The sequence below is a fragment of the Dermacentor andersoni genome, chromosome 1 (genome assembly GCF_023375885.2).
Source record: "Dermacentor andersoni chromosome 1, qqDerAnde1_hic_scaffold, whole genome shotgun sequence".
Taxonomy (NCBI): domain Eukaryota; kingdom Metazoa; phylum Arthropoda; class Arachnida; order Ixodida; family Ixodidae; genus Dermacentor; species Dermacentor andersoni.
In genome coordinates, this window is record NC_092814.1 from 317,709,310 (window position 1) to 317,736,225 (window position 26,916).

A 26,916-nucleotide genomic window follows, 5' to 3' on the forward strand; every position below is an offset into this window, starting at 1 on the left:
ACACCTCAGCTGCTGACACACTAATCAACATGACAATTGGCTCTGAAAAAGATAACCCAGTTATAAAAGATAAAGCAACGTTGTCCCGACACATTGTTTTATTATGCATACTACACTAAAGGCTTTCACATTTAACGGCACTTAGTACCAATAGTACAACGAGCATTTTTCTTTCTAAATAATGGTTTATACGCGGTTGATTCATTCTAACAATCCACTTTTTTTGCAGCAAAACATTCTGCTGTTGGAGGCACTCAACCACCTGGTGGCAGTAAGCGAGCGCCAAGCACGTGCTCTTGAGAGTGTGGCATAAGTCCAGAGGGCTGCTCTGCTACAGCAGTATCGGTGCCCTCACTGCTGTCCAGTCGAGCCCCCGGAAGACATATTATAAAGGAGCTTGCAGTTTATTATTATGTTTATTATTCAAGAGCATGAATAAAATTATTGCAGTAAACATTGTGCTGTGCATATTGGGACACTTGTAACATGCACTTGATGTCTCTTCAAAATGGGCAAACACATAAGACAACCTGGACCGTGTAAATGAAAAAGACACTAATGCAGCATATACGTCATTGTGCTGTTTGTTCTTTCTATGTGCAAGAATACAGCGGGTATTGATTAGCCACAAGATGAACGGTGTGTGTATTTCACAATGAAAAGACAGGAAACGGCATGGCCTTAATAATGCTATCACCTATAGACTGTGCACATGAATGCAACACTCCCCAATTTAAACGTGCCATTACATGCACGTTCGATACCACATATTCTTTAACAATGTCATATATTTGCATGTACTAATTTTCACACAGCTTAAGCGCATGCATAGCTCACTTGTGATGTATCCATTTCATAGGCCAAATAATTTTACACTTTGTCCTTTTGTGTTGTATGAAAAGCGGCATCCTCTAGTCGGATACAACTTCACAAGACAGGAGAGGCCCCGCCCAGATGACTAAAGCGCAGCAGCCCATTGCCTCCACGTCTAAAGAAATAATAGTCCCTCTCCAATGAGCGGGTATTAGTGCGTCCAGCGGAACGACGTCAGTGTAGAGTGTGTGCCCATTGGTGCAGGCTTGTGTTCACCTCCTGTTGAAGTGCAGATTCTGCGGCCTCCTAAAGTTGTATCCGACTATAGAATCACGTAATGCCTTGCACTGGTTGCATAGACTTTAGCAACTTGATAGCACACAATGACAGGAACAGAAATCTATAAAGGTACCCAAGCAAAGCTGGCTGGCCACACTTCCATTATGAGGGGCTGTAAACAGTTCTCACCAAATATTCCCATGACATCCTTGAAAAAGAGGTGGTGTTTGGCACTTTAGAATGAAAAACAGATAACAGTGAATGTTGTGTACCACGTTAAAACAAACTGAGCTTGGTTATCTGCACAGCATGTAATGAAAGCTTGTGCTTCACATAGGAAACAAAGTGCTCTATCCAGTACAACTGTCGAGTTTGCTGTGGCACCTATTATGTCATTAGTGTCAACATACAAATTTTCAAAGACCATTCATTTCACCATTATTTTTGTATGATGGTTCTTTCAATCAGTGCTTGTATTACATGAGCAGGTGGATTTGAAAGCAAAGCTTTGTTTGCAAACCTTCAGACTTCCATAATTGTGTGGCAAGGCACTGCCATGGTGTCGAATAGCTCACACTTCCTCGGTCCTGCACCAAAGAGGCCCAATGCTCTATTTGAAGTTGGATCGCACAACAATTCGACGGCACACAAAGAAGAGTAACACACACATCAGTGCGTTCTGCTGTGTGTATTTCTCTTCCTCAGTCCTGCACCAAAGAGGCCCAATGCTCTACTTGAAGTTGGACCGCACAACAATTCAACGGCACACAAAGAAGAGTAACACACACAGCAGAGCGTTCTGCTGTGTGTATTTCTCTTCTTTGTGTCCCGTCGAATTGTGGTGCAATTCAGCTTCAAGCTTCTATACCAATCGAACGAGTCTTCAACCTCACCAATGATCTAGTTATTAAGCCACAATGGCGCACATCTTTGAAATGTCCCAACACGAATTAGCTCTCCAACAAATCACCACAAGCATAAAATTTTGCTGCACAGGTGTATGCACGTGCCATATTCTGTACCACTCAACTCGCAGGAATCAAAGGGTCAAGCATTAACCAGCCTTACTGCTGCCGTTACCATCATCATCATGAAACCAATAGAAAGACAGTGCTGCATTTCAGCAAAGGGAGTGCCGGAGGGAAAGGCTTGACAGCGAGGCTTGAGGCTTACAACAAAAATAGCATTTACAAGACATGTTCAATGCCAAAATATGCTGCATATTGCTCATCCTACTTTCGCATTGCGGCAAGCTTTTACACGTTTGAGCATGTCACAGTTTGTGTAATCATTGCTCTAAAGCTGTACAAAAGGTCTATTCGCTCTGCAATCTTTATTTTTATCATGGCGGGTTAAAGACCCACTTTTCATTGGCATCTGCACCACATTTCTCCCGATATGTAATTTTGCCTTGGTGGTTCACTACATCTTCACGCACACCGAGTTCTGCAGAGCACTGGATCTGCATTGTTCTACTGCTGAAGAATTAGAGCCCTATTATGAGACGAAAATATACGATTTGTCCAAACAGAATAACGCTGCCCCCCCCCCCCCCCCCCCCAGAAGAAATACACTGAACCACTGGCACATGCACCAACAGTGAACACAGCAAACACTCTGAAGTATTTTCTTCATGCAAGCCAGCACACTAAGATTCTCAATGCATTTTCATTTCGCGATAAATGCATAGGCACAACCGAGTTGGTGCGACATCCGCATCTCGCACTGCAACGAATTGTGCAATGCCTTGCTGTTTCATAGTGTGGCCAATAGATGACGCATGACCAAAATTCAGCATTATGCATACTAAGTAACTTGTACTAAGTACTAAGTAATCTCATAAAAAAAACCCAAGTTCTTTATGAGATTAGCATTCACAGGGTACTTCACACAATTTGTGATATCCATTTATCTATCTATACTTCATTAACCTCTTTCCCCAAAAAAGCGAGCCATTTGGAAGGCACCCTGATAGACAAGTAGAACAATCGGTAAAAAGTCAGCAACCAGCGAAAAAGTCAGTATCATAGCCTGCCGCATGTGTGACGTCGGAAACACAAAATTTAAGTCGGCTACAGAGAAGTGACAAATTTGGCAATATGGTGCGTCTAGACATTGCTTCAATGCTAATCACAGTAACGCTGACATTGAAGGCACCTTAATTCCTACGTACGTTGCGTCGACACACCCGACTACGTTCGTAATGTTTCCGCGAAGTTAGAAGCGTTTTTTTGTAAACGCCCGTTCAGCCGCAGTCTTCGGCAAAGCCAGCCACCGCTTCCGCACTGCCGCATCAATAAGCGCATCAGACATCTCTGACACAGAGGCTCACAATAGTTTGATGACGTCCAATGTAACGCTCGGCGCCGACGCTTCCCTGAAAACTCCCAGTCCCGTAGAAACGGAGGGCGCAGAGGACTTGCTCTTCAACGGTGAGCGAATGAAGCCCGCCACGCTGTCTCCACAGACGAGAGTCTTCGCCTAGCTCGTCACACAGCCAGCGCACTGATGTCCTCGACAGGCCAAAATGACGCTGAAACTCCACGGCGGTCATGTACGCGAACGGGTCCAGACGGTCATACTCACGCTCGCTGCCGCTGGCTGCAATAACACAGGCTGCTGCTGCCGCCGCCATGTTCCCGAGTTGAACTCGGAGGGGGTTTCGCGATGTACGAGTTTAGCACGAGTTCGCCTGTCAATCAAAGACAGAGGTCACGCCCCGCGCGAGGCATGTAACTCTTGTGCGCGCACCCACCACGGTTGGGCCACGCCCAACTTATCTTTCGGCAACAGCGACGCGGTGCCGAGCTGAGAGGCATCAACAATATTCACCACCGACATAAGACACGCACATCACACTGTCATCGGTGATGTACTGCGCACTACTATCAAAAACAAAGCGTTGACTGTCGCTGGCTTCTCGGGCTGAGATGGCCCCACAGCACGGTTTCATTGCCTGCATTGTGGCGACGTAGCGCACAGTAAATAATTATCGGCACGTCACTGTAGCTGCTTGCAAAGCGTCGATGCGCCGAGGGTGACGACGACGCTGAGGAGTGAGTATCGCAGCAGTCGTTTGAGATGGCTGCTCTGTCATCGGTGATATATCGGAGCCACAACGTCGTAAACACGATCAGCGTCCGAGAATCGCTCGCTCTTCTAGACCCAGTGCAATAGCATTTCTTCATCACGAGCACTGCACACTCAACAGTTCCACCACCTTCCTCAGTTCGAAGTCTCATTTCATAACCGCACACAAGAGCCCTCACCTGCCAAAATGCGATTGCTGCGGTGACGTTACGATATCCTTCTGCGATCGCTGCTGGCTCCAGCATAAGTAATCCGCAAGCACCTTGGTGCGCACAAAACACTCAAATACTGCGTACATGCGCTCAGAGGCACTTTCACTGGGCAAGCGATGACAAGCGATGACAAGCGATGAATTGTGTCGATGGGAAGCACGCACTTCTTCGCAATGCATCGCCGAGGCTTCGCGCACAAAGATAAACTGGTACATTTTCACTAAACTGCGTCACTACGGGCACTACGGACCACCATTTTGCATCGACAGCCGTTGCTCCCGTACTTATGACTAGTGTATCGTTTTTAGTTGGTAAAGCGGGGGCCTTAAGGCGCCTGCGATGAACAGCCGTACCACGGCGCTGCGTTTCTATTCTCCAAATAGAGAAAGAGTGGTGATCCCTGACATTATTGAGAATAGCAACCTAGGCGACTTCTCACCGTATGAACTGCCTCGTGCGTGCGACCCACTTCAATGTATCCGCTTCCAAGCTTTCGCCTCACTGTCGCCACACGCGGCAAGAAGTGTCAAATTTAATAATTTGCTCGATCTCCGTTTGTCATCACAAATTTCTAGCATTCAAAACGAAAAACAGACACTTAAAGAAATAAAAATGTTCTTTATTTTATTTGTGGTATTTTAACGTATTCGTTTGAGCGAAAGCGTAGGCGCAAGAATGCGCCGCATGTACCCTGTTCGCATTCGATCGAGGATATACAGATAGTTGCCGAAAGAGGAGGCACGCCCTTGACGCGCCCGGGAAAGGCGTGGCAAGCGGCTCACGGCAAGTCTGCAGACAGACAGCGGGACAGTCACGGTATTGCTAAGTTGCGATAATCCGTTGATAACAATACGCGGCGCTGGCGAGTTTCGTTGTGCAGCCGTCTGCGCTTGAAACGTGGAAGCAGCGTGCCGCGCAGGGTGCGCTCATGTTGTCATACGCGGCTTTTTTGTCTACGTATTTTCTTGCCTGCAGCCTTTGCGCGTTTCACGCTATCTCCGTTCACTGACTGCCGTCGAGCAAACTCGGGTAAAACTCGGGTGAACGAGAAACTCGGCGCATCCTGCATAGCACCCCAGTTCACTAATTGAGGGTTGTTAAGAATGGCATTTAGTTTGGACAGTAGTTTTGAGGGAAGTACGGTATCGAAAGCTTTGGAAAAATCTATGAATATAGCGTCAATTTGAAATCCCTTATCCAGGTTAGAAGCTATGTCATGCGTGAACTCCACAAGTTGTGTTATGGTGCTAAAACCGCGTCTGAATCCATGCTGTACATTAGAGAGAATGTTATTTGATTCAAGGAATTCCATAATGTGTTTGTATATTATATATGCTCTAGTATTTTGCATGAATATGGTGTTAAAGATATTGGCCGATAGTTAGAAAGATGCTGCTTACTACCTGACTTATGTAACGAAAGCACCTTAGCCATCTTCCATGATGAAGGTACTATGCCGGAAGTTAGTGATTTATTGAAGATAAGAGTAAGGTGTCGTGAAGTCCATAAGGCATACCGAACGAGAAACAAATTCGGGATTCCATCAGGCCCTTCACGGTTCTTTGTATCAAGATTTAGTATGAGGTTTAAGACACCTTCTGCGCTAACTAAGACATCATTAATGGGGCAAGTCGGATGAATGTTTGGAAAAGGAGGAACAATATGATTATCGCAAGTAAAAACGGACTTAAAGTATGCGTTGAAGGCGTTGGAGATTAATAGTGAACCACTAGTCATTTCGTTCTTCACACATAAGGATGTACAAGAGCTGTCATGAGGAAAAATGGATTCAGAATTTACCCGGGTTACTTTTCAACAGAAGCGGTAGCTGCACGCTATAAAAAAATCTTTGGCTGATTTGGTTTTTGTACAAAGATCCTCCTTCGCCTTAGCTAACCTAGCAGTGTGTACGGGGTTATGGGAGTCCTTCAAGCGTCTAAGCCTGCGAACACGACGTGAAAGATGTAGTATATCTCTGTTCATCCAAGGGATTTTAGTATTTTTCTTTTTTGTTTTGATGGGAATGAAGTGTTCGATACATGACATGACAATATTTTCAAAATGTGTCACGAGAACATTCACGTCACTTGATATGCTGAGTGTTTCAAAGGTGTCGAAGGCATCAGCCAATGTATCTAAAATAGAGGTGTCGTCAGCGGGATTGAAATCGCGAAATGTAGTAAAAACAAAGGATGGTTTAGGAACAATGCACGGAAGGGAAACAAAAACAGCCTTATGATCAGAAATGCCTTCTACCACTTCACAAGTGTAATCATTCGCGGTGAGGTTCGAGCTAAGAAAGACCAAGTCCAAAAGAGCATTCTGTCTGGTAGGCTCGCAAACGATCTGAGTAAGCCCCAAATTCAGGCTAAAATTTAAAAGTTCTTTATCGAAAGAGCCATCATGACCGCATGTCGATAGAGAGGGCCAATGAATGCCCGGTGCATTGAAATCGCCCAGACAAATAAAGTTGGAAGAACCTAGGTTGTACATGTGCATGAACGTTTCGATTGCTTGAAGCGAGTCCACCGTTGTTCCCGGGGGGCGATAGAAAGCGCCGATTACAAAATGCGATTTTTCCAAGTAAAGTTTGCACCAGGCCGACTCAGTATCTAGAGGAGCTGGAAGAACGGAAAACCTAAGATCAGACCGAAGCAAAAGGGCGACGCCGCCCCCCTTACTGTTCTGTCTGTACGTCCGAATTGCGATATAGTCCGGTGGAGTGAATTCCGAGTAAAAAATCCCATTGTGTAGCCACGTTTCAGTGATAGCAACAACGTGAGGACAGTACGAGTGAATAAGTGATAAGAAGGCAGGAAATTTATTGGTGAGACTTCGTGCATTAAGATTGAGTAAACGAAGGCAATCAAGCGATGTGGGAGCTGGTCAAAGATGCGATGACGGTGATGCCGTATGGCTGCTGGCATCGGCACTTCTCATATATACTTCTCATATATATATGCTGGCATATATACTTCTCGAGGGCTGTGGCTTCAGGGTTATTATGGCACTTTGCGGAACGAGCTTGGTGGCGCTGTTGAACTAGTTTGTCCAGGGTATTTAATTGCACTTGGTCATGTAGGGCGTGGATGGGAGTAATTTGGGGAAGACCCGTAATAACACGCATTGCTGTTCGGTTGAGAGATTCCAATCATTGCCACTCTGGGCTTGTGATGTGATGAAACAGGGCTTGGCTTATCAATCTTGGCTGCAATACAGTACGTATGTGGAGGCGGGCGATGGTGGTTGTGGGACCACCTGACATTTGAGAAATCCCGCGGATGAGATGCAGCATTTGAGATGCCTTCTGATGTGTTATGCGAATCCAGGGGCCGGCGGAGCCGGAATCATAGAGGTCAAAGCCGAGGACCGGAGTGAGCTGACGACTGGAATTTTGCTTCCGTGCAAAAATATGGTGATAGGGATGGTGTTAAAAGGCCCGGCGACCGCGCGCATTTGCGACGGGTAGTGGAGCCGTCTTTTGAGGCAACAACGTGGGTACTACAAAAGAACGCCATTAATCTGTAGTTGCCAGAGCAGCGGTGCAGCGCCACCGCTGCACGTGGCGTAGAGTTAGAGCGTCCGCCTCGCGTGCAAGAGGACAGTGGTTCGAATCCCGGTGCCGCGCAATTTTCCACCGGATTAAAAAAAGTCCATGTGTTGATAAAATTGCATAAACAGGCCTCGAGTGCGGCCTGATCCCGGTGACCAGAACCGGTAACGCACTCCCTCACCAGAGCAGGATTGGCCACCCTGGTGCAGTACTTGGCCAGAACCTTCTATATGAATACAACGATCAAACCCCGGCCCTCAATCCCCAGCAGCTGTGAAGCAACTGACCACGGCGGCGGTCAGACCTGTGACGCAGCATAGGGTGCTAAGAATCTCTGGGCGGCCGGACCGGCCGCCATTGGAATCTGAACCTGGCAACGTTTAACGCTAGAACGTTATCTAGTGAGGCGAGCCTAGCAGAGCTACTGGAGGAATTAGCGGACAGTAAATGGGATATAATAGGGCTCAGTGAGGTTAGGAGGGCAAAAGAAGCATATTGTTGTGCCCGTACAACCAGTCCGGATTCCGAACCTACAAGATCCGGAATTTATCCTGCCAACGCCCTTTGGGCAAACCCGGGGCTGCGCCGAAAGGCCCAGCGCCCTAACGCTCCCTTGACAAGTGAAGATGCTGCGCCGACAGGCAGCGGCGTCCTGTGGAGGAGCATCGGCGAGCGACATGTCCAAACGTGCAACAAAGTGTTAGACAGCCCGGCGCAGTATTTCCTTTCCCCTGGAGGTTACCGCGCGCGGCCAACTTGAAGCGGGTGGCCAGCGTGGTCTCTGGTTGGACCTCTCGGACGACCGTCGAGTGCTGGCTTTGTATTAGGCCGTTTTAGTGACAATCGTTTCTCGGGGCTTTATAAGCCCCGACGCCGCCGCCTGGAAAACCGGATCCACCGAACCACCGGGAGCCGAGTACCACTCTCGAGTGGAGTGAGAAGTGTTACGCGTTGGAGTCTCGCTGGGCGTTGCCGTGCGGGAACAGTCGCGTTTGCTCTTAGCTCTCGGCCACCATGCCGATCCGATCTTGTCCTGTATAATGACCTGTATATAGTGTATAAAGTACCTTTTGTTATTCTCACGGACGCCTGACTCGGAGTCTTCGCTACCAACGCTCTGTCACGAAACGGGTGACGAGCGCTACGGGACACCTCAAAGTCGCAACAATATACAGTGCTAAAAAGCGGGCACGTCCTGTGCTACCGGGGCTTAGCAGAGTGATGAGAACTAGGAGTCAGATTCCTGATTAATAAGGATACAGCTGGTAACATACAGGAATTCTATAGCATTAACGAGAGGGTGGCAGGTCTTGTTGTGAAACTTAATAAGAGGTACAAATTGAAGGTCCTAGAGGTCTGCGCCCCTACATCCAGTCATGATGACCAGGAAGTCGAAAGCTTCCATGAAGACGTGGAATCGGCGATGGGTAAAGTCAAAACAAAATACAGCATGCTGATGGGCGACTTCAATGCCAGGATAGGCGAGAAGCAGGCTGGAGACAAGTCATTGGGGGAATATGGCATATGTTCTAGGAATAGCAGGGGAGAGTTACTAGTAGAGTTTGCAGAACGGAATAATATGAGGATAATGAATACCTTCTTCCGCAAGCGGGATAGCCGGAAGTGGACGTGGAGGAGCCCGAATGGCGAAACTAGAAATGAAATAGGCTTCATACTGCGCGCTAACTCTGGCATCATACAAGATGTGGACGTGCTCGGCAAGGTGCGCTGCAGTGACCATAGGATGGTAAGAACTCGAATTAGCCTAGACTTGAGGAGGGAACGGAATAAACTGGTACATCAGAAGCCAATCAATGAGTTAGCGGTAAGAGGGAAACTAGAGGAATTCCGGATGAAGCTACAGAACAGGTATTCGGCTTTAACTCAGGAAAAGGACCTTAGTGTTGAAGCAATGAGCGACCATCTTATGGGCATCATTAGGGATGTTGCAATAGAAGTCGATGGTAACTTCGTTGGACAGAATACCAGTAAGATATCGCAGGAGACGAAAGATCTGATTAAGAAACGCCAATGTATGAAAGCCTCTAACCCTACAGCTAGAACTGGTGCAACTTTCGAAGTTAATCAACAAGCTTAAGACAGCTGACATATGGAAGTATAATATAGATAGAATTGAACATGCTCTCAGGAATGGAGGAGGCCTAAAAGTAGTGAAGAAGAAACTAAGATTTGGCAAGAATCAGATGTATGCGTTAAGAGATAAAGCCGGCAATATCATTACTGATATGGATAAAATAGTTGAAGTGGCCGAGAAGTTCTATAGCGATTTGTACAGTACCAGTGGCACCCACGACGATAATGGAAGAGGGAATAGTCTAAAGGAATTTCACATCCCACAATTAAGTAACGCTGGTAGAAGTAAAGAAAGCCTAGGAAGCTATGCAAAGGGGGAAGGCAGCTGGAGAGGATCAGGTAACAGCAGATTTGTTGAGGGATGGTGGACAGATTGTTCTAGAAAAACTGGCCACCGTATATACGCAATGCCTCATGACCTCGAGCGTACCGAAATCTTGGAAGACCGCCAACATAAACTTAATCCATAAGAAAGGGGATACTAAAGACTTGAAAAATTATAGACCGATCAGCTTACTGTTCGTTGGTACAAAGTATTTACTAAGGTAATCGCAAATAGAATCAGGAACACCTTAGACTTCTGCCCACCAAAGGACCAGGCAGGATTTCGTAAAGCTACTCAACAAGAGACCATATTCACACTATCAATCAGGTGATCTACGGAATATAACCAACCCTTATATGTACCTTTTATTGATTACGAGAAAGCGTTTGATTCAGTCGAAACCTCAGCAGTCATGCAGGCATTACGGAATCAGGGTGTAGACGAGCCGTGTGTAAAAATACTAAAAGATATGTGTAGCGGCTCCACAGCCACCGTAGTGCTCCATAAAGAAAGCAACAAAAACCCAATAAAGAAGGGCGTCAGGCAAGGAGATACGATCTCTCCAATGCTATTCACAGCGTGTTTACAGGAAGTATTCAGAGAGCTGGACTGGGAAGAAGTGGGGATAAGTGTTAATGGAGAATACCTTAGTAACTTGCGATTCGCTGATGATATTGCCTTGCTTAGTAACCAGTTGCAATGCATGCTCACTGACCTGGAGATGCAAAGCAAAAGGGCATCTCGGAAGCGCTGACTCCTAGGTCATCCTTAATTGTTGTTCTCAGCGCCAGTATTACTAGGGGTAGCCTTTCCGCCCAGTGCTGTCTGTGGGGCATGGCGGTCAAAGACGCTTTCAGTTGTCGGTGGAGACGCTCGACCATGCCGTTGCTCTGTGGGTGATAAGCCATGGTGTTATGCAGGCGCGAGCGGAGCAGTGTCGCCAGGACTGAAAACTGCGAGCTTTGGAATTATCAGCCTCGGTCAGTAGTTATGCGCGAAGGGCAACCGTACTGCGACACCCACTTAGCAGCAAATGCTTCCGCCACTGTTTCGGCCATGATGCCTTGTAGAGGCGTCGCCTCAGACCACCTTGAGTGCCGGTCCACACACGTGAGAAGGTACCTGCAACCTTGGCAGGGCGGAAAAGGCCTCACCAAGACTAAATACACGTGATCGAAATGCCTCCCTGGAGGTCGAAACGGCTGCACCGCTAAACGCTTGTGTCGGGTCACTTTCACGGCTTGACAGACTTGGAAATTTCTTGCCCAGCTTCGAACATCTTTCTTGATCTCTGGCCAGACGAAGCGATCTGTGATAAGCCTCTGTTTCGCTTACCCGTGCAGGGTATCGAATATTGGCCGCCGAAACTGATGGGGCATTAGCGGGCGAGGAGCTGCATGCGATGTGTCGCAAGTGACCAATGTTGTTGTGTGCGGAAGCGGCACCTCCGCAAGCTGGAGCGACGAGCCTTTTTCCCGCGATTGGCGCAGCTCGGGGTCGTATTGCTGGGCGGAGGTTAGAGCTTGGAAATTCACAGAGCCAGCAGGCGTAGCGCCGATCCGCGACAGTGCGTCAGTTGCCTAATTTTCGGTTTCCAGAGATATGGCGGATGTCCGTAGAAAATTCGAAATAAAGTAAAGTTGCCGAAACTCACGTTATGACTACGAGGAACTGTTCTTGAAAACGAAAGTTAACGGCTTGTGTTCGGTAAGAATGTAAAAGCTACAGCCTTCAAAAAAAAAAAAAAAAAGAACGGAAATGACTGACAGCGCAATAGATGGCCAACATCTCCCTCCCAAAGGTACTGTAGCGAGCTTCTGTGGGTTTGAACGGCTTTGAGAAGAAACCCACCGGACTCGTCTGTGGCATCGCACGGCTGTAGTACTGCACCCACTGCCGTGGTCGACGCGTGTACCATAAGGCGAGTGCGCGCGTAGGGCAAGGGATGAATCAGCAACACTGCACTCAGCAACCGCGTATTGGCTTCCTGGAAGGAGTGTTCGTGCTCCGATGACCACTGGAAGGTAGACGGTTTTTTGGAGTCACGCAGGAGGTCGATAAGCGGCTGAAGAACTTTCGCACAGGATGATATGAAGCGCTTGTGAATATTTATGAGCGCCAGAAACTCGCGCAACTTTCTGAAGGAGGTTGGAGAGAAGTCCTCGACTGCCTGCACCCGTGATACCAGTGGCTTGGTGCCTTGAGGTGAAATGCGATGGCCGAGAAAATCCAGGGCTTCAACTCCGAAAATGCATTTCTGGGGCTTTAGGACTGAGCCGTGTTCATCTAGTCGCTGAAATAGAAGGCGAAGGTACTCTTTGTGATCTTCGTCTTTGCGACTTGCAAAAAAAAAAAAAAAATGCGGTCAAGGTAGATGAAAATGAACGGGAGACCACGCGTAAGCTCGTCCATGAACTTCTGAAAAAAAAAGCTTGCGCCGCATTCTTCAAACCGTAAGGCATACGGAGAAACTCAAACAGGACAAATGGAGTAGTGATTGCTGTCTTCGGAATGTCGTTGGGTTCGACAGGAATTTGATGCTATGCGCTCATCAAACCGATCTTGCTGTATATTTCGGTTCCTGCAAGACGAGCGCCGCGGTCATGTATGTGGGGAAGGAGATATGGATCCGGAGTAGAGACGGCATTCAAAGCTCGGTAATCACCGCAAGGCCGCCAGTCGCCACTGTCCTGCTTTGCAACCAGATGGTGAGGAGATGACCAATTGCTGGAGGAAGGACAAATAACGCCGAGCTGAAGCATGTGTTCGAACTCACGGGGGGCGACTTCCTACCTCTGTCCAGCGTGCCTACGTGGCGGCGCAGCGACAGGTGGGCCGGTGGTGGAGATATGACATGAATCACCTTGTGTTTCATGGGCAGCGCATCGTTTCGGGACTTCGTGGTTTGCGGATACTCAACAAGTACCTTGTCGTACGTTGAGACCGACCGAAACGTACAGATGCCAGATGAGGTGAGGTTGGACTGCAGGCCAAGGACAGCGAGGGATGTGACGTAATCCTTTAGGCGCCAATCGCGAACACTCACACCTATGTTGAAATGTCTGAGGAAGTCAGCTCCCACTATGGCAAAGCTGACACCGGCGATCACAAACACCCAGCTGTGCAAGCGCAGGTCCGATGTCTATCGGCATTGACCGGAACCTATACGACGCGATGGCCGTGTTGTTCCCCGCACGGAGCGTGGGTCTGGACTTGCCGCGTTGGCGATCTGCGGCAGTGGCGGGAACAACAGACAGCTCCGCTGCGGTGTCGACGAGGAGGCGGGTGCCGGTGATGCGGTCGACTACGAAGAATGGGTGACTTGCGCGAGGGCCGATGTGGCATGCCGCCATTAGCGACTGGCCGGTCCGTTTCCCGCCCACGGACAGGGCTAGGTGAAGCGACTTGATTGATCGCGAAAGCGACGGCGGTACCAACACAAATGGCGCGGCGAGTCTCTCGGTACGCTGCGAGACTGCGAAGGCGAATGGTTGTGCCGAAGTTGGGCGCCAATGTTGCCACCCGTACTCAGCTTCTCCAGTGCACTGGTGAGGCGGTCGACTGTTTCCTCAGGTGCGAGAGGTCTCCTGGCTTTGAGACTCTCGCAGCGGTGATAAGTAGCTGTGACGCAGATAACAGTCGCATATGCGGTCAGCGAGTGCAGCTAACCGATCGAGACTCGCCTCGTCGGAACTCGCGAGCACCGTGTGCGCGGACTGTGGGGGGCGCTTCAAGAACAGCTTGCGCAAAATTGGAAGCTGGCCACCCAGCAGCTGACGCAACCGGTGTAGGAGTTGTGACAGTCGTTGGTCGCCGTGTTCCTTGTAGAGGAGCTGTTGAAGCATACCCTGGTGCGATGGCTCGAGGCGCTGCAGGACCGTGCGTTTAAGGTCGACGTATGCTGTGGGCGAACGAGTAACCGCTAGCAAATCGAGTATGGCATCGGCGATGTCGGACGGTAGCCCGGCGACGACGTGCTGGTACCTTGCCGTCTGTGAGGTAGTGCGCCGGAGTTGAAAACGGGCCTCTACCTGTATAAATCAAATTCCAGGATTCTTGTGCAAAAAGCTGGGAAGCTGAAACTCTGCGGCGATGACAGTAGACGTATTCGTACCGTCTTCTCTGTCAGCAGGAGTAGGAGCAGCGTCGTCCATGGCAGTGTTCGACAAAAGAAAAAAAAAAAAAACGTCAATGTCCTGGTCACCTCTAGCTCGGAGCTCGGTTTAGCGGAGGCAAGTAATACACGTTTTGACAGGTTGAGAACGAAGAGTAGGCTGGGTTTATTCCACAGTAAAACAGGTTAGCCGAGTTGCAGTCGTGGCATCCCTGTCAGGCAGCCACCTCAAGTCTCAAGAAAGAGCAGGGCCGATGACCCCCACGTGGAGGCCAGGCGAGGTAACTGAATTTTTCTACAATGGTAACTACTCGCACGAACAGTGGCATGTCGTCCGCGTCGTCAAGCGCGGCGCTGGCTCGTCTGCAGGCGAAAAAGTCTCGGAAGTGTTTCATCCCTGACGGGCACCTCTGTTTCCTGCGAAATGTTTCGGTAACGAGGACGTTTGGCGAAGATTTCACTGGATGACCGCGATAGAGAACCTGCAGCAAGCGTACTGACCTTTTCACAGTAAGTCCAAGCTGTTCGACAGGTGGTACAGCAAAGCACACCACTCGACCGAGCGAGGAATCACTGAGCTAAAGCTCTTCCATTTGTGCGGCGCTCCGCTGTCGTTTCAGCACGCCCGATGGGCCCGCTGGCTCGTAAATCCGCTCAGCTATAACTCTCTATCAACAACCTTATCACTATGCCGTCGCGCAAGCTAGCGCTATGAGATGGTTGGCGCACGCGTCAAAGCAACAATTGAATATAAAAGTGAGAACAACCTCGTGGTATATACCGCTTTGAGGCGCAATGTTACAGTGCACAGCCTTCGGGATCGGCCCACGTCGTAACGGAACAGGTTGTAACGTTTCTTCGCGAGAGGCCAAGCCCCTGCGCCCGGCCCGTGGTCGAGACATGCGCGAAGCGATCGGGACGCACTTCGTCAACCGCCACCTAGGCGTCCGTGTCTCCCCGGCAGTCCGCGTAGCTACGGGTTCACGCACCGGCATGGAGCCTCCCTTTTGAAGCTGCGCATCGGACCTGTGTGGATCATAGCGCCCGCCAGCAGCGGCATAGACTCGCGACATGCCGTGCCTTGTTAAGAACGGCCAGTTGAAGTGCAAGTTTTGCTAGCCAGTTGCGACAGCGGCGGCAACTTTCCTGTAACGCCACCGCAAACCTCTAGCCACGGCGTCACTAAGTCGACTGTGTGTGAAGAACAATACGCGCGTCCTCAACTCTCCGTCGCTGGAGCCAAGATGAGTGCGACGAAGCAGGCTTTGTGCCTGAACCCGCCACCGCCAACGTGGTCTGCTGTGAACGAGGGAGTCCCCGAGGGAACGTAGTGCGAGGCTCCTTCCCACGCGCCGTTCAAAATGCAAGACAATGGGCACCTGGTGGCGCGCTGCGGGGGTCAGCTCGGGGAATAAAAGGCGCCTTTCCTGGAGTAAGCCCCGAGTTCCACGAAGTCCGTCTGACGTCGGCTCCGGACCGTGAACCTGTGCGGAAGTGTGTGTGTGTAAGCCGTCCCGCCGAGACGCGGCTTGTTTACGATGGCTGGACGAACGTTTCCCTCACCTTGGGATCGAGGGAGGGCCGAATGTTTATAAACCGTTTGTGCGACAGCTCAGTGCACTTTCTCAAGTAGTCATGTTAGACTGATGTACTCTCTCTCGCAGTCATGCTAGAGTGATGAATTGCACCATCCTTATGTAGATACTGTAAATAAACCCATATTCCTCGTTCTCGATGAGAAGCAGTCCTTCCCTTCAGCAACGTCCTCAGCGTGGATAAGTTGGACGACGGCATGGGCCAGCTACCTTCTAATTCATGCCCGACTCCAATCTTGACTACTGACTACGAGCGATGGGATTGAGCCCCCAATCCTAACAGCCTGCGAAGCGGGCGAGACTCTCGAGCACCTGCTTTTTCGAGTCGTAATTCGAGCTCACTGCCACCGCTTACTATGAGGTCACGTTGCTCGTCCCACATAGCCAGGGAGCCTGCAAGAACACAGTCAAGTGGTGCTTTACTGGGTTTGCATATGAAGGCTCTCTGCAGAGGGCACGCGACGGGCTCGGGTCTGACCGTTTTGGCGCATGAGAATGCTAGGCAGCTGCTGAACGAACTTGCGTACTTCGGTGTTCATTTTGTATGCATATGCACTGTGTGTCACAGCCAACGTTTGCCAAGCTGCTCGACGAAAACAATATTTTAAAGCACGCGGAAAGTTACAATTACGCGACATACAGTCCTGTGGACAGAGGCCTGGCGACCGAACACCATAGATCTTAAAATTGTATCTTTGACAGTGTTTTTCTTAATAATTTATTTCCCTGAATAGCTTCGATAGCTTTAACTGGAACACCCTGTATCATTTACTGGAACGAAATGTTTCTGCGAGACCCCTGCACAAGAATAAGACGTGATAAAACCACGATCTTGTCGTGAGACACGCACGTGTGTGACTCCGGATTAATTTTGACTACCTGAAGTTCTTTAACGTGCCGCCTAAATCTCAGTACACGAGCGTTTTTGCATTTGGTCCTCATCGAAATGGGGCCGCTACGTCCGGGTCCCAAACCATGAACTCGAACACATCAGCGCAACTCCATAGCCACTGGGCTACCGCGACGGGTAGAACAAACTGTGATTTTTCATCCTATGATAATTCCCCTATTCTCTGAGAATGTGGTTTGGCCTAGGAACAAAGGTTTCATGAAGACTGGAAAAACACTAAATAGTTTTTTTCCGTTTGTTAGCATGAGAGGGTCTCTAATGGGCGGGCTGTTGCAAGAGGTCAATGTTGAGAATTATTTTCTATATGAAACGATTTATTTGGCGCCCAATTTACAAGGGAGACAACGTAACAGGACTATTAACAACGATTCCGTTCTAGTGCTCGCACAGCAACATTGTGTATTGTTAGTAGCGCTCTGTCCTGCCGCCTTCTTTCCTTCCCTGTGAATTGTGCACTAAAAAAAGGCTTTTCCTTGACGAAAAAAATGTTTCACCAATGAGCCCAAACAGCTACTCTCTTACAGAAGATTAAAAAATTTACACTGAACAAATTGCATTACGTTGGTAAATAGAAGGCACAGACATACCCGCAAATACTTCCGTATTTCTTTATCCATTCTCCAAAGCATGCTGTGGCACCCTGCGAGAAAATGAAGGCAAAAATACTTAATAGATTTTTTTCAGACAAGGTCTCGTGATAAATATACAAAATCTTAGACTGGCGTAGAGGATGCTTGTGTCCCTATCAGTCCTACCCATCGGTATACATTTTTACAAATTTAACGCGTGGTCGTAAATTATGTCTGCACAACAGGCCCGCTGCCAAGAATTACCTAATCAATTTTCATATGCTGTCTTTTCTGCTCTACATCGTAAAAAATTGGAATTTCTAGAATGAGAAAGCATAGTAGCCTAAGACATTGCGGCCGCGTTAATGCTCATGTACACAAAACGTGCTGTGCAAATAAAGTAGGAAGACGCGTCAGCTATCAAGAACTTAAGGCCGGCATCGCGCGTAAGAAAAAGCATGGTTCGCTCGCACACTAATCCACCTTCCACACAGCTGTTGTGAATGAGAGCATTATTGAGAATCCAAAGATGGCGGACCGCGCAAACGACAGGGGAAGCGATAGAGAAAGAGGCATTGTGCGCCATCAATAATTTATATATGCGGAGTCGTACTGCATATACCACAAACGTTTTTCTGTCCGAAAGCTTGTCACATGCGTAATGTGTGCAGTGCGGCTCCAAATAGCGCATCCCTCAAGGGTGAAGTCACTTTTCTGGTTATCGCTCCCGATTTGTGGGCGTTTCCCATAGTTCTCACACTGGCTTGTTGAGACTTGCTTCCATCAAGCGCACTGTTTCCCGTACTGCTAATGCTAGGAGATATTCTGGCACTATTTCGGCATGTTCGGTAACTTGAAGATTGTGTCCACACATATAGACGCTGCGTAGCGACAGGAAGTGACGGCGCTCTGCAGTCCTAGGCTCGTTGACATTTCGTATCAGCCAAGCCTTCTTCGCTACACTGATTCTTCCATCATGCCATCGATTTCAGTACTGTAATAATGATTAGATAAAAAGCCCACCTAGATAAACCTTGTTAAAACACGTTTCGGCTTCGCAGGAGCGTTCGCAATGAGAAATGCGACGTAGACACGGTTAAGTAAGCCTGAGCACAGCTGCAGGCAAAGCATGCACGTGGGAAGAGGAGTGTCGGTACTCTCAGCTGTTAAGTGTGTGCGCAGTGAACTGAATATAAGAGACTTTAAGCCGTTATCTTATTAGGAAAGTGTAGGTGGAGCTTCGGCGTTGCCGGCGTAACTGAGGGAACGAGCGCAGCGTGGGATGAAAAAATTCACCGACGATTACAGTAATCCCTAATGCGAAATTTGAGCACAGCTCCATACCTGTTTTCTTTTCGCGATATGCTGGCTGGCCCATACAATCTGTCACGTGCGGCACGTTGCAAACGGAGCAAAGTGTGGCGCGACTGCCTTGCTAATCTGGAGACCGGGAGAGGCAGCGCGTGGGTGACGCGTAGGCGAGATTCACAGCAGTAGCCGCCGCAAACAGACCTCGCAGAAGACGCACGCTACGCTGGCGCCATCTCGTAGCCATCGTCGCCGCAGTACGTCTTTCGCTTTCGCCACACCCTCCTCCTCTTTCCTCCTCGCGTCTTTCATCCCCCGCAGCGCTCCGCGTTCGCTCTTTCATCCTTCGCTGTGCTCGTTCGCTTGGTTACGCCGACGCTCGCCGCACGAACGGGTGCCTAAAGGCCCAACCACTGGCATGCGTCGGCACGCTTCGGCACGCGCCGACAAGCGATAGCATCGCTTCGCGTCGGTTGGAGGATAAGGGCGCGCACCTACTGGACAGAAGCTCTGACGCATGCCGACGCTCGCTCCTCGGCTGCGGCGCACTGTTGCTGGGCTACTTTGTTTTCAACCGTCCGACCTAAAACAGCCTGCTATAAATTAAGCTTGAAACAATAAGTTAGTGATCTGTATACTCTTTTAGATATGAAAAACACGTTTGATTAACGAATGTACACCTGCCGCAACAGTTTCTTTTTACCTTTGAAGTAAGAATAGTGCACAAAATATCGACATCCGCGCTCGCGCTTCGTCTGTCTACAAGATAGCTTTGCAAGCAAACACCTGCACCACCGTGCCATATCGTATCAAAAGCTATTGTACGATTTCATTTTTGCTAGCTCATTGCGCAGCCAACTATGTAAGAATTAGGCGTGCAAAGTATCACTGAAAAATGTGTGCTGGAAATATTGTCACGTAGTAGTGACGGTAAAAAAATGATGCAGAGTAAAAACTGAGAGTCACAAATTTAACTCTTTGTTAGGCGAACATGTGCCCAGCAAAACCAACTCATTCGCAACGATAACGGCAAGCAAAGTGGGTGAGCGTCAAAAATCTCATCTGCGAATCCAGCACGTCGGCTTTCATATATCAGCCGTCGAAAGTTTCAGCATATTCACTGGTGCCCGCGCGCCTTCCAGTAATACTACACAACTCGTGTGGTGTATGCAGTCAGATTATGGAAGGTTCGTCGACAACCAGGAAACCGACAGAACCATCGATAACATTCGGGAAACTTCCGATACGTGCAGGCGCCGAACGATAACGCCGAACGATACGCCGAACGCCGAACGATAACGTTTAACAGTTATTAGCCGGTGAAATACGGTCAGCGGATACAGATAAAAAGTACCCGTATCAATAAAATTATGCTTGTTGGTGCATGAAAGAAACGTGGAAAAGTGGGTTCTGAGAAAATCAGCAAAAAGGAATTGAGACACTTGTAGCACTCACAAAAAACATCTAGAATAGCTAAAATTTACGTAATTCGTAAATGCTACTTCAAAGTTTGTTATTGTAGGCCCAGTCCTTCACCTTTACAGAATGTATTTATTTCAAGCGCGTATGCTGTACACCGGCATAATGTTGCAGTGAAAGTGCCAACTTGTTAACTAAACACATTCTGCGAAGATGCATTAGGAACTTGGTTTTCTTTTTCCTGACTACAGTTTATAGTACCGCAGCCAGAAAGAGTTTAGTGGAAGCTGAAAAGATTTGGACAGTTTAAGCATACCGACTGCACAAAGCGCTGATGACACCTTTTCACCTTCCCTCCAATGCACCTGCACCATCTTCGCTCTCCATTGGTGCATTTGGTGCAATCAGTGATTTGCAATTGTTATACTTCTTGTGTATATCATTTACGAGCTGTTCTTCACACTGTTTAGTTTTTACTTTGGGCTTCTAGTTGTGCTTATTCCATTGCCATAATTAATCGGCGCTGCACGAGGTCACAAAAAATTCACCGACGATTACGAAACTCCCTAATGCGAAATTTGAGTGCCGCTCTATACCTGTTTTCATTTCGCGATATATAGAGGCAAATAATTTGGGAGAGACACGTGGCAGAGTCGGCGATCATCGAGAATCTCATCTGCGTGTTAAGACCGTTCTGTACATGACCCGTCGAAGATTCCAGTTCAATCGCCGATTCCGGTTGACTTGCCCAGTAATTCCCACTTCAGTGCCGTATCATTTTTAAAATTTTATTTACAATTTCATTCACCTTCATCGGTGTGCCAGACGTCACGAAACATTTACGATATAGTGAACTATTTAGGCACTCTCTAGTCTTTCGGCAATCCCCACAACGAGGCCCAATTGAGCGATCGGCACACTAGTGTACCTGACGGCACTAATGTGCGCAAGCCATGCCCACATGATCATATGTACCATCATACTAGAAGAAACCGATAAATCACCTAGAATCACCGTTCTTCAGATTCTCTATCGTAATCACGGCAGAGAAGCGTTTACCTTCATGTCTGCTCTTACAGTCTGTATATCTTCAATCGGCAACACACGCGATAAACCAGACGTGGGGTAATCTTCCTGAGATATGCACGCGCACTCTGCTCCCCATACGGCATAAATACTCGGACCTTCTCGCGCTCCGCTTCATTGTCAGCAAGGGACCCACGGCAGTCGCGAACGGGAATTATACTTTCCTTTTCTCTCAACGTTAGGTGATTACTAGTTTTATATCGACCACATACCACCTTCGCCCGACGTCGAACATTGGACTAAATCACCATTTGCGCTCGCACGGTTATACAATGCGAAACTGAATAATATTGTGACGCTAGAGACGGACTGATGTGCTAGCAATTCCGGCAGGCACACTGGCGTCAGCGCGGCTACTCTCAGCAAAACTCACCCGTCTTTTGATGTCCAGGAGGTTTCCAAATATGAAGCTCGGTTCAGGGCCAGGCACACCAATCTTCGCGAGGTAGGAGAATTTCTTTTTGCGCCATCTGTCAATGACAAAAGAGCAGCTTGAGTCACGTTCAACTGACTGACTGAATGAAGTACCAAAAGAACGCAGGCGATGTAAAAGAGGCAGCGATGGAGGGATGCGGATTAGATTTGACAACGGCGGTTCCTTAGCGGGCACCTAATCGTCGGTGCATTAAGATTTGTTCGCATCCCAACCCAATTGCGCTGCGACCGCTACGGCTGGGTATCGAGTCCACGAGCTCATGCTCAGCAGTGCAACGCCATAACCACTGAGCCACCAGGACAAGTCGCTTGTCGTTCACAAATTACGGTCCGCAGTTGGTGGACGTGTAACCGGCACCGTCTACGACTAATGCTCGACCCGAAGGCCCAAAGACTCCTCAAGCCCCTCCTCAAGCGGCGTCATATAGACCGCATTATTTATTTGCCTATTTTTATCTTGTAATTAAATAAAAGAATAATTGTCGTTACGCTGACTCATGTGCTCTGTGTTTCTTCAACAAGGGACGGCACCGTATAAGCTGTGCAACTTCTGTGATGCCGGAAAACAGGCCCAGGCTCTTTGCCCACTCTGGTATTTGTGTGCACAACGTTGTTGCTTTTTTTTTTTTAATTTCTGACACCTTCAGAAATCGAGTGTGGCATGTCGAGCACAGTCCGATCTATTCAGGCAAATTACCCGAAGACGCAGACTTCACTTGCACGACAAATCTCAAGATTTAAGATAACTTAGAAACTTCTCTTAATAGGCTTCTAGTGATTACTTTAGGGCCGCAAGATCGAGATTGCACAATTGAAGGAAGCAGGGAAGTAGTGAAGTTTTACCTGCTCAGCAGAAATGCTGAGACTAAGCACCACTTTAAACCCTCGTATGCGCTACGACGTATGTACATTCATGTCGCAATCAGTATTTTTCCGAAAGCCTTGCATGCCCAATACGAGATCGCCCAAGCTATGAGGAACGCGGAAACAATTTTTAGAAGATTCTGGTGATCTCTGTAAAGTGGCGCTAACATGAGGATGCCTGCAAAGTGGAAGAAACTATATTCTAACCAGGCCTAATATGTTCAGCATTTGAAACATTGCATAAACATTAAGAATTAGCTGAGTGGACATAACTATGTTGGTGATGTAGTAATCCACCTATTAAATAATTTCACCTGAAGAGCGCGCGTAATTTTTTTCAATCCTCATAGAAAAAATAGGAGCGATGCTGCATCACGCAAACTATATTGGCCTCACATGCACCTGACAACTCCAGCTGCATGCACGCAAGCCACGACATAAGGTCGATTCGATTTGTCTACACTTGAGGAAACGCCGTGCCGTTGGTTTGACGTATAAATATAAATTTCGAGAAAATACCGAGGACGGTAAAAATAGGACTTCATTTCCATAAAGCTCCGAAACATTAAATACATATACTAACATGTGGCACAACGAAATAAATAGAGCTGCGAACGAGCGTCAAGTCAAGGAGACGTTTCCGGAAGTTGCGACAAGGCGTTGACCTCGTATGAGGATGGTATTTTATAAGGACGGTGAAGAGGCAGGAACACTGCCACAAAATTAAATAAAGACGCAAACTTTTCGTTGGGCAAATTGTGTTGAGAAAGCAAAGCAACAGTTATGTGACTATAGCGGTTAGCACAATCGGTGGTTGCCGTGTCGAATCTCAGTGGTCTGGTCGGTCTGTATTTTACACGTGCGTCGCCGAGCGTTCCATTGCAATAGCGGGTGCTCGCGTAATTGCGATTGTTGGACACCACTCGCGTGGCGCGTGCAATCTGATTAGAGATGTCTCTGTCGGTACCGAATTTGCGCTAACTCTCCACAAACTTCGGGTACCGCGAGTGTGTCTTGCGTGGAGCGATAACATAACAGCGATAACAATGACCCTGCATTAATTGTTATTTTCTCACACACAAAGATGTCCGGTTCCCGCCAAAGCTTGATTGATTTAGTTGGTCCCCAAAACAAGGAGTTTTCTACGCAAATTACTTGTGGGTGTTGTGGCGCTTGTGTCTACGGGATCTTCGAGCACGGCGGTTCAACCAGCATGTGATTCATGGTAAGTACATGCATTTCCCTAAACTTCGTCTCTATGACTTCAGACGGCTTTGCGACTTTACAAAGTGATCATTTTCAACAAACTATTATGTAAAAGGGCAATCCCCAATATTTACCGACATAGGCGAGTACAACATGTCGTGCTGTGTTGGGAAAATATGAGTGCTAGAGAACGTAATCAATAAAGCCGCAAGAACGCCACACCGAGCACGAAGATTATACAAATACAGGTAACCATTTGTTCCCGTAGTACCGCCGCACGATCGCAGGCTCCGTATAGTCCAGCACTGTGATGTTTGGGGTCGGGCATGAAATAGATGGTAGCTGGCCCATGCCGTCGTCCAACTTACGTTGTTGAAGGGAGCGACTTGTTCTCATCGAGAACGAGGAACATGGGATTTATTTACAGTATCTACATAAGAACGTTATAGTTCATCAGTCTAGCATGACTGAAAGAGGAACGCACCCTCAGCAACCGCGCTACGGCTGCTTATACCTACTCTGTCCTCCCTAGATCCCTAGGTGAGGGAAAACGGCCGTTCAATCGTCGACCAATTCGGAGCGTCGAAAGACATCGTAGCCGACCCGCCTTTGAGTGGAGGGTTTACGTACTCACTTCCGCACAGGCTGCACTGACCACACCAAAGTGAGAAGGTTGCGCAGACACGGTGCTGCCCCGAGCAGGCGCCTCTTTATCCCAGAGTCCACTCTGCAGACAATGGCCGCCGCGTCTGCCCATTCACTGACGACTTCTCAGCTGCGTGAGACGGCACCGCATAATATCTTCCAGGAGCTCCCCTGCTCCATACAGACCGTGCCGGGGACGCCGTACACACTAACAATACTTGCTCCGCCGCCCGCCCCTAGCCATGGTGGCGCCGCCGGACTGGGGACTGACGTATTGTTGTCCTTTCAAAACGAGTCGCCGCCGCAGCCATGGTGGCGCCGATGTCCTGTTGACTCGGCGCATCGTTGTTTTCACAAAGTGAGTCATCGCAGCGGGCCAGGCAGATTTCGTCCTTTCAAAGGGAGTCGTCGCAGCAGACACGGTGGCGCCTTTCCGACGGTGGCTTCCCCGAAAATCGCCAGCCTCCGCAGGTCGCACGAAATAGCACTTGCTGTCTCGTCGTTCAAGCAGTCATGATAATTTTAGAGCCCCCCCCCCCAAAAAAAAAAAAAAAAAAAACGCGCTGTCACAGAAAGGAAAAGTAGTTTCTGCCGGAAACCCTAGGACCTAAGCGACGGCAGCTGCTCTTCCCAGTTGCTGCATCAGGGATGTAATGCACGTTTCACAGTTGCTGCCATTTTGTTTGCAGCACGCATACAACGCGCACTCTCTATCGCGCCGTCCACGAGTTCGACGCGCCGGCGGGGGATTTCCATCCCGCAATTTTACACCGTCCACGTAAGGCCGTGAGCCGTCGTAAGGCCGTGAATCGCGTCGGTGCCGTTCCGACGCAATTCCCAAACTTGCCCAGTTATCTGCCTTCTGAGCATAAAAGGCTGCGGTCACAGAAAAGAGAGCAAGTGCTTATAGACATGCAAGAGCCTGTGACTTCCCAATCTGCAATTTGCCCCATGATCCCACCGATATCGTGTGGGCGCCAGAAGAAGCTGCACGGGATATGGCATTTAACGTTAACACAACTGCAGATTGTGCAGATTGCAAAAAAGATGCAGTTGGTTCCCAGGATGCTCTTCCTGCAGAAGCACTGCTAGTCATTGGGCACGCTCGTGTTTTTGGTTGCCTTGTATATTCATCCAGAAAATTATTTGCATGCATAAGTACCGTTGAGAAGACAGTAAGTCAAGCAAGCAAAGAAGCTGCATTTGGTGATCCTTTTTGGAAAGTTCCTTATAGTCTTATTGAAAATGGCACCAACACAGTTGGCTGTTCACAGCACTGTAATGAATTATCTGGTAAAGTGATTAATTTTTATTTAGTTACTTGAACGCATTTATTTGCACGAAGGAAGTGTCAAGAGAATGACTGTGCATGAAAGCACACAGAAAAGAACGCGAAACTTGTTTAAAGTTGGACAACATAGTTGCTTCCTGCAGTATGTAAATAATATTCTTTACGTTTTGAATTTTATTATCCGATTGTCTCGTGTCGTTTATCTTAGCTTCGTGCGTGCATCGTATTAGTCTTGTCTAACGTGGAAAACTCCCAGTAAGAATACCAGCGCTAGTACGCGTACGCGTGAACATACTAACGTCTTCCAACGAAGTTAACAACAATGTTCAAACTTTAACTTGAATGCTGAACTCGCAGAAAATTTTGAAAAACGAAAGGCAGCTGCTGAAGAACAGGTATTTTAGGAGCTCGCTACGCAAGCGACGCTTGCATCTATAGCTCAACCCTCGACGGCAGCGCCGCGGTGGCAGGAACCGCAGCGAGCCGGGTGCTCTCAATGGGCGCGGCGGATAGTTTTGAAACTGAAGTGTATCTATAAACGTTGGGCTTCGCGGCAAGCCTCCTCCACCCGGCGGCGCGCCCTCTCCCTCTACCTTCTGACTTCATCAGTGACGTCATGGGGCCATTGTTTTGTTTGCGAATTATTTCCTGTTAGATATCCGGCAACCGCCAGTGGTGGAAGCTGCGCGACCAACGCGTATCGGCATGGGACCGAGTGTCCGAAGGGAGGTATTGCGGGCGAGGAGTTACGGAGTTGCCATCTGTCGGACGCGCCTCCCTTGCGTAGAATGAGGGAATTTGCGGCGCGCTCCTCATAGGTTTCGCTTACGGCGTTAAATAAAAACACCACACGGCAGCCCTCCTTGACATTTATGTAGATACTCTCAAAACGAGGGAAGTTTTTGACCGTCGTTATAATAATCTTGGGCAAACTGAAAGCACAGAATCGTTTACAGATTCTTTACCGAATACGTACAGTGACCGCCACTATGCGCGGTCACCGCGATGGAGTCTCCCGAACCGGCTTCTTGCGTGAAAGGTAGGCAAACGTTGAAAGTGAACTACGTGAAATATGTTCCTATGGTGGGTTGTCTGTGCAAACAAATGG

General features: G+C 48.4%; 1 protein-coding gene across 1 annotated transcript in view; it reads right to left on the reverse strand.

Annotated features, from left to right (window-relative positions):
- The window catches only part of LOC126548137 (cytochrome P450 3A24-like), a 104,883-nt gene that overhangs the window by 67,706 nt on the left and 10,261 nt on the right, over positions 1-26,916 (reverse strand). The window contains exons 2-3 of the mRNA XM_050196253.3: positions 21,741-21,837; positions 17,573-17,625 (exon numbers count right to left, since the gene is read on the reverse strand). Coding sequence (XP_050052210.1) covers positions 17,573-17,625; positions 21,741-21,837 — 150 coding nt within the window. The remainder of the gene's footprint in view (positions 1-17,572; positions 17,626-21,740; positions 21,838-26,916) is intronic.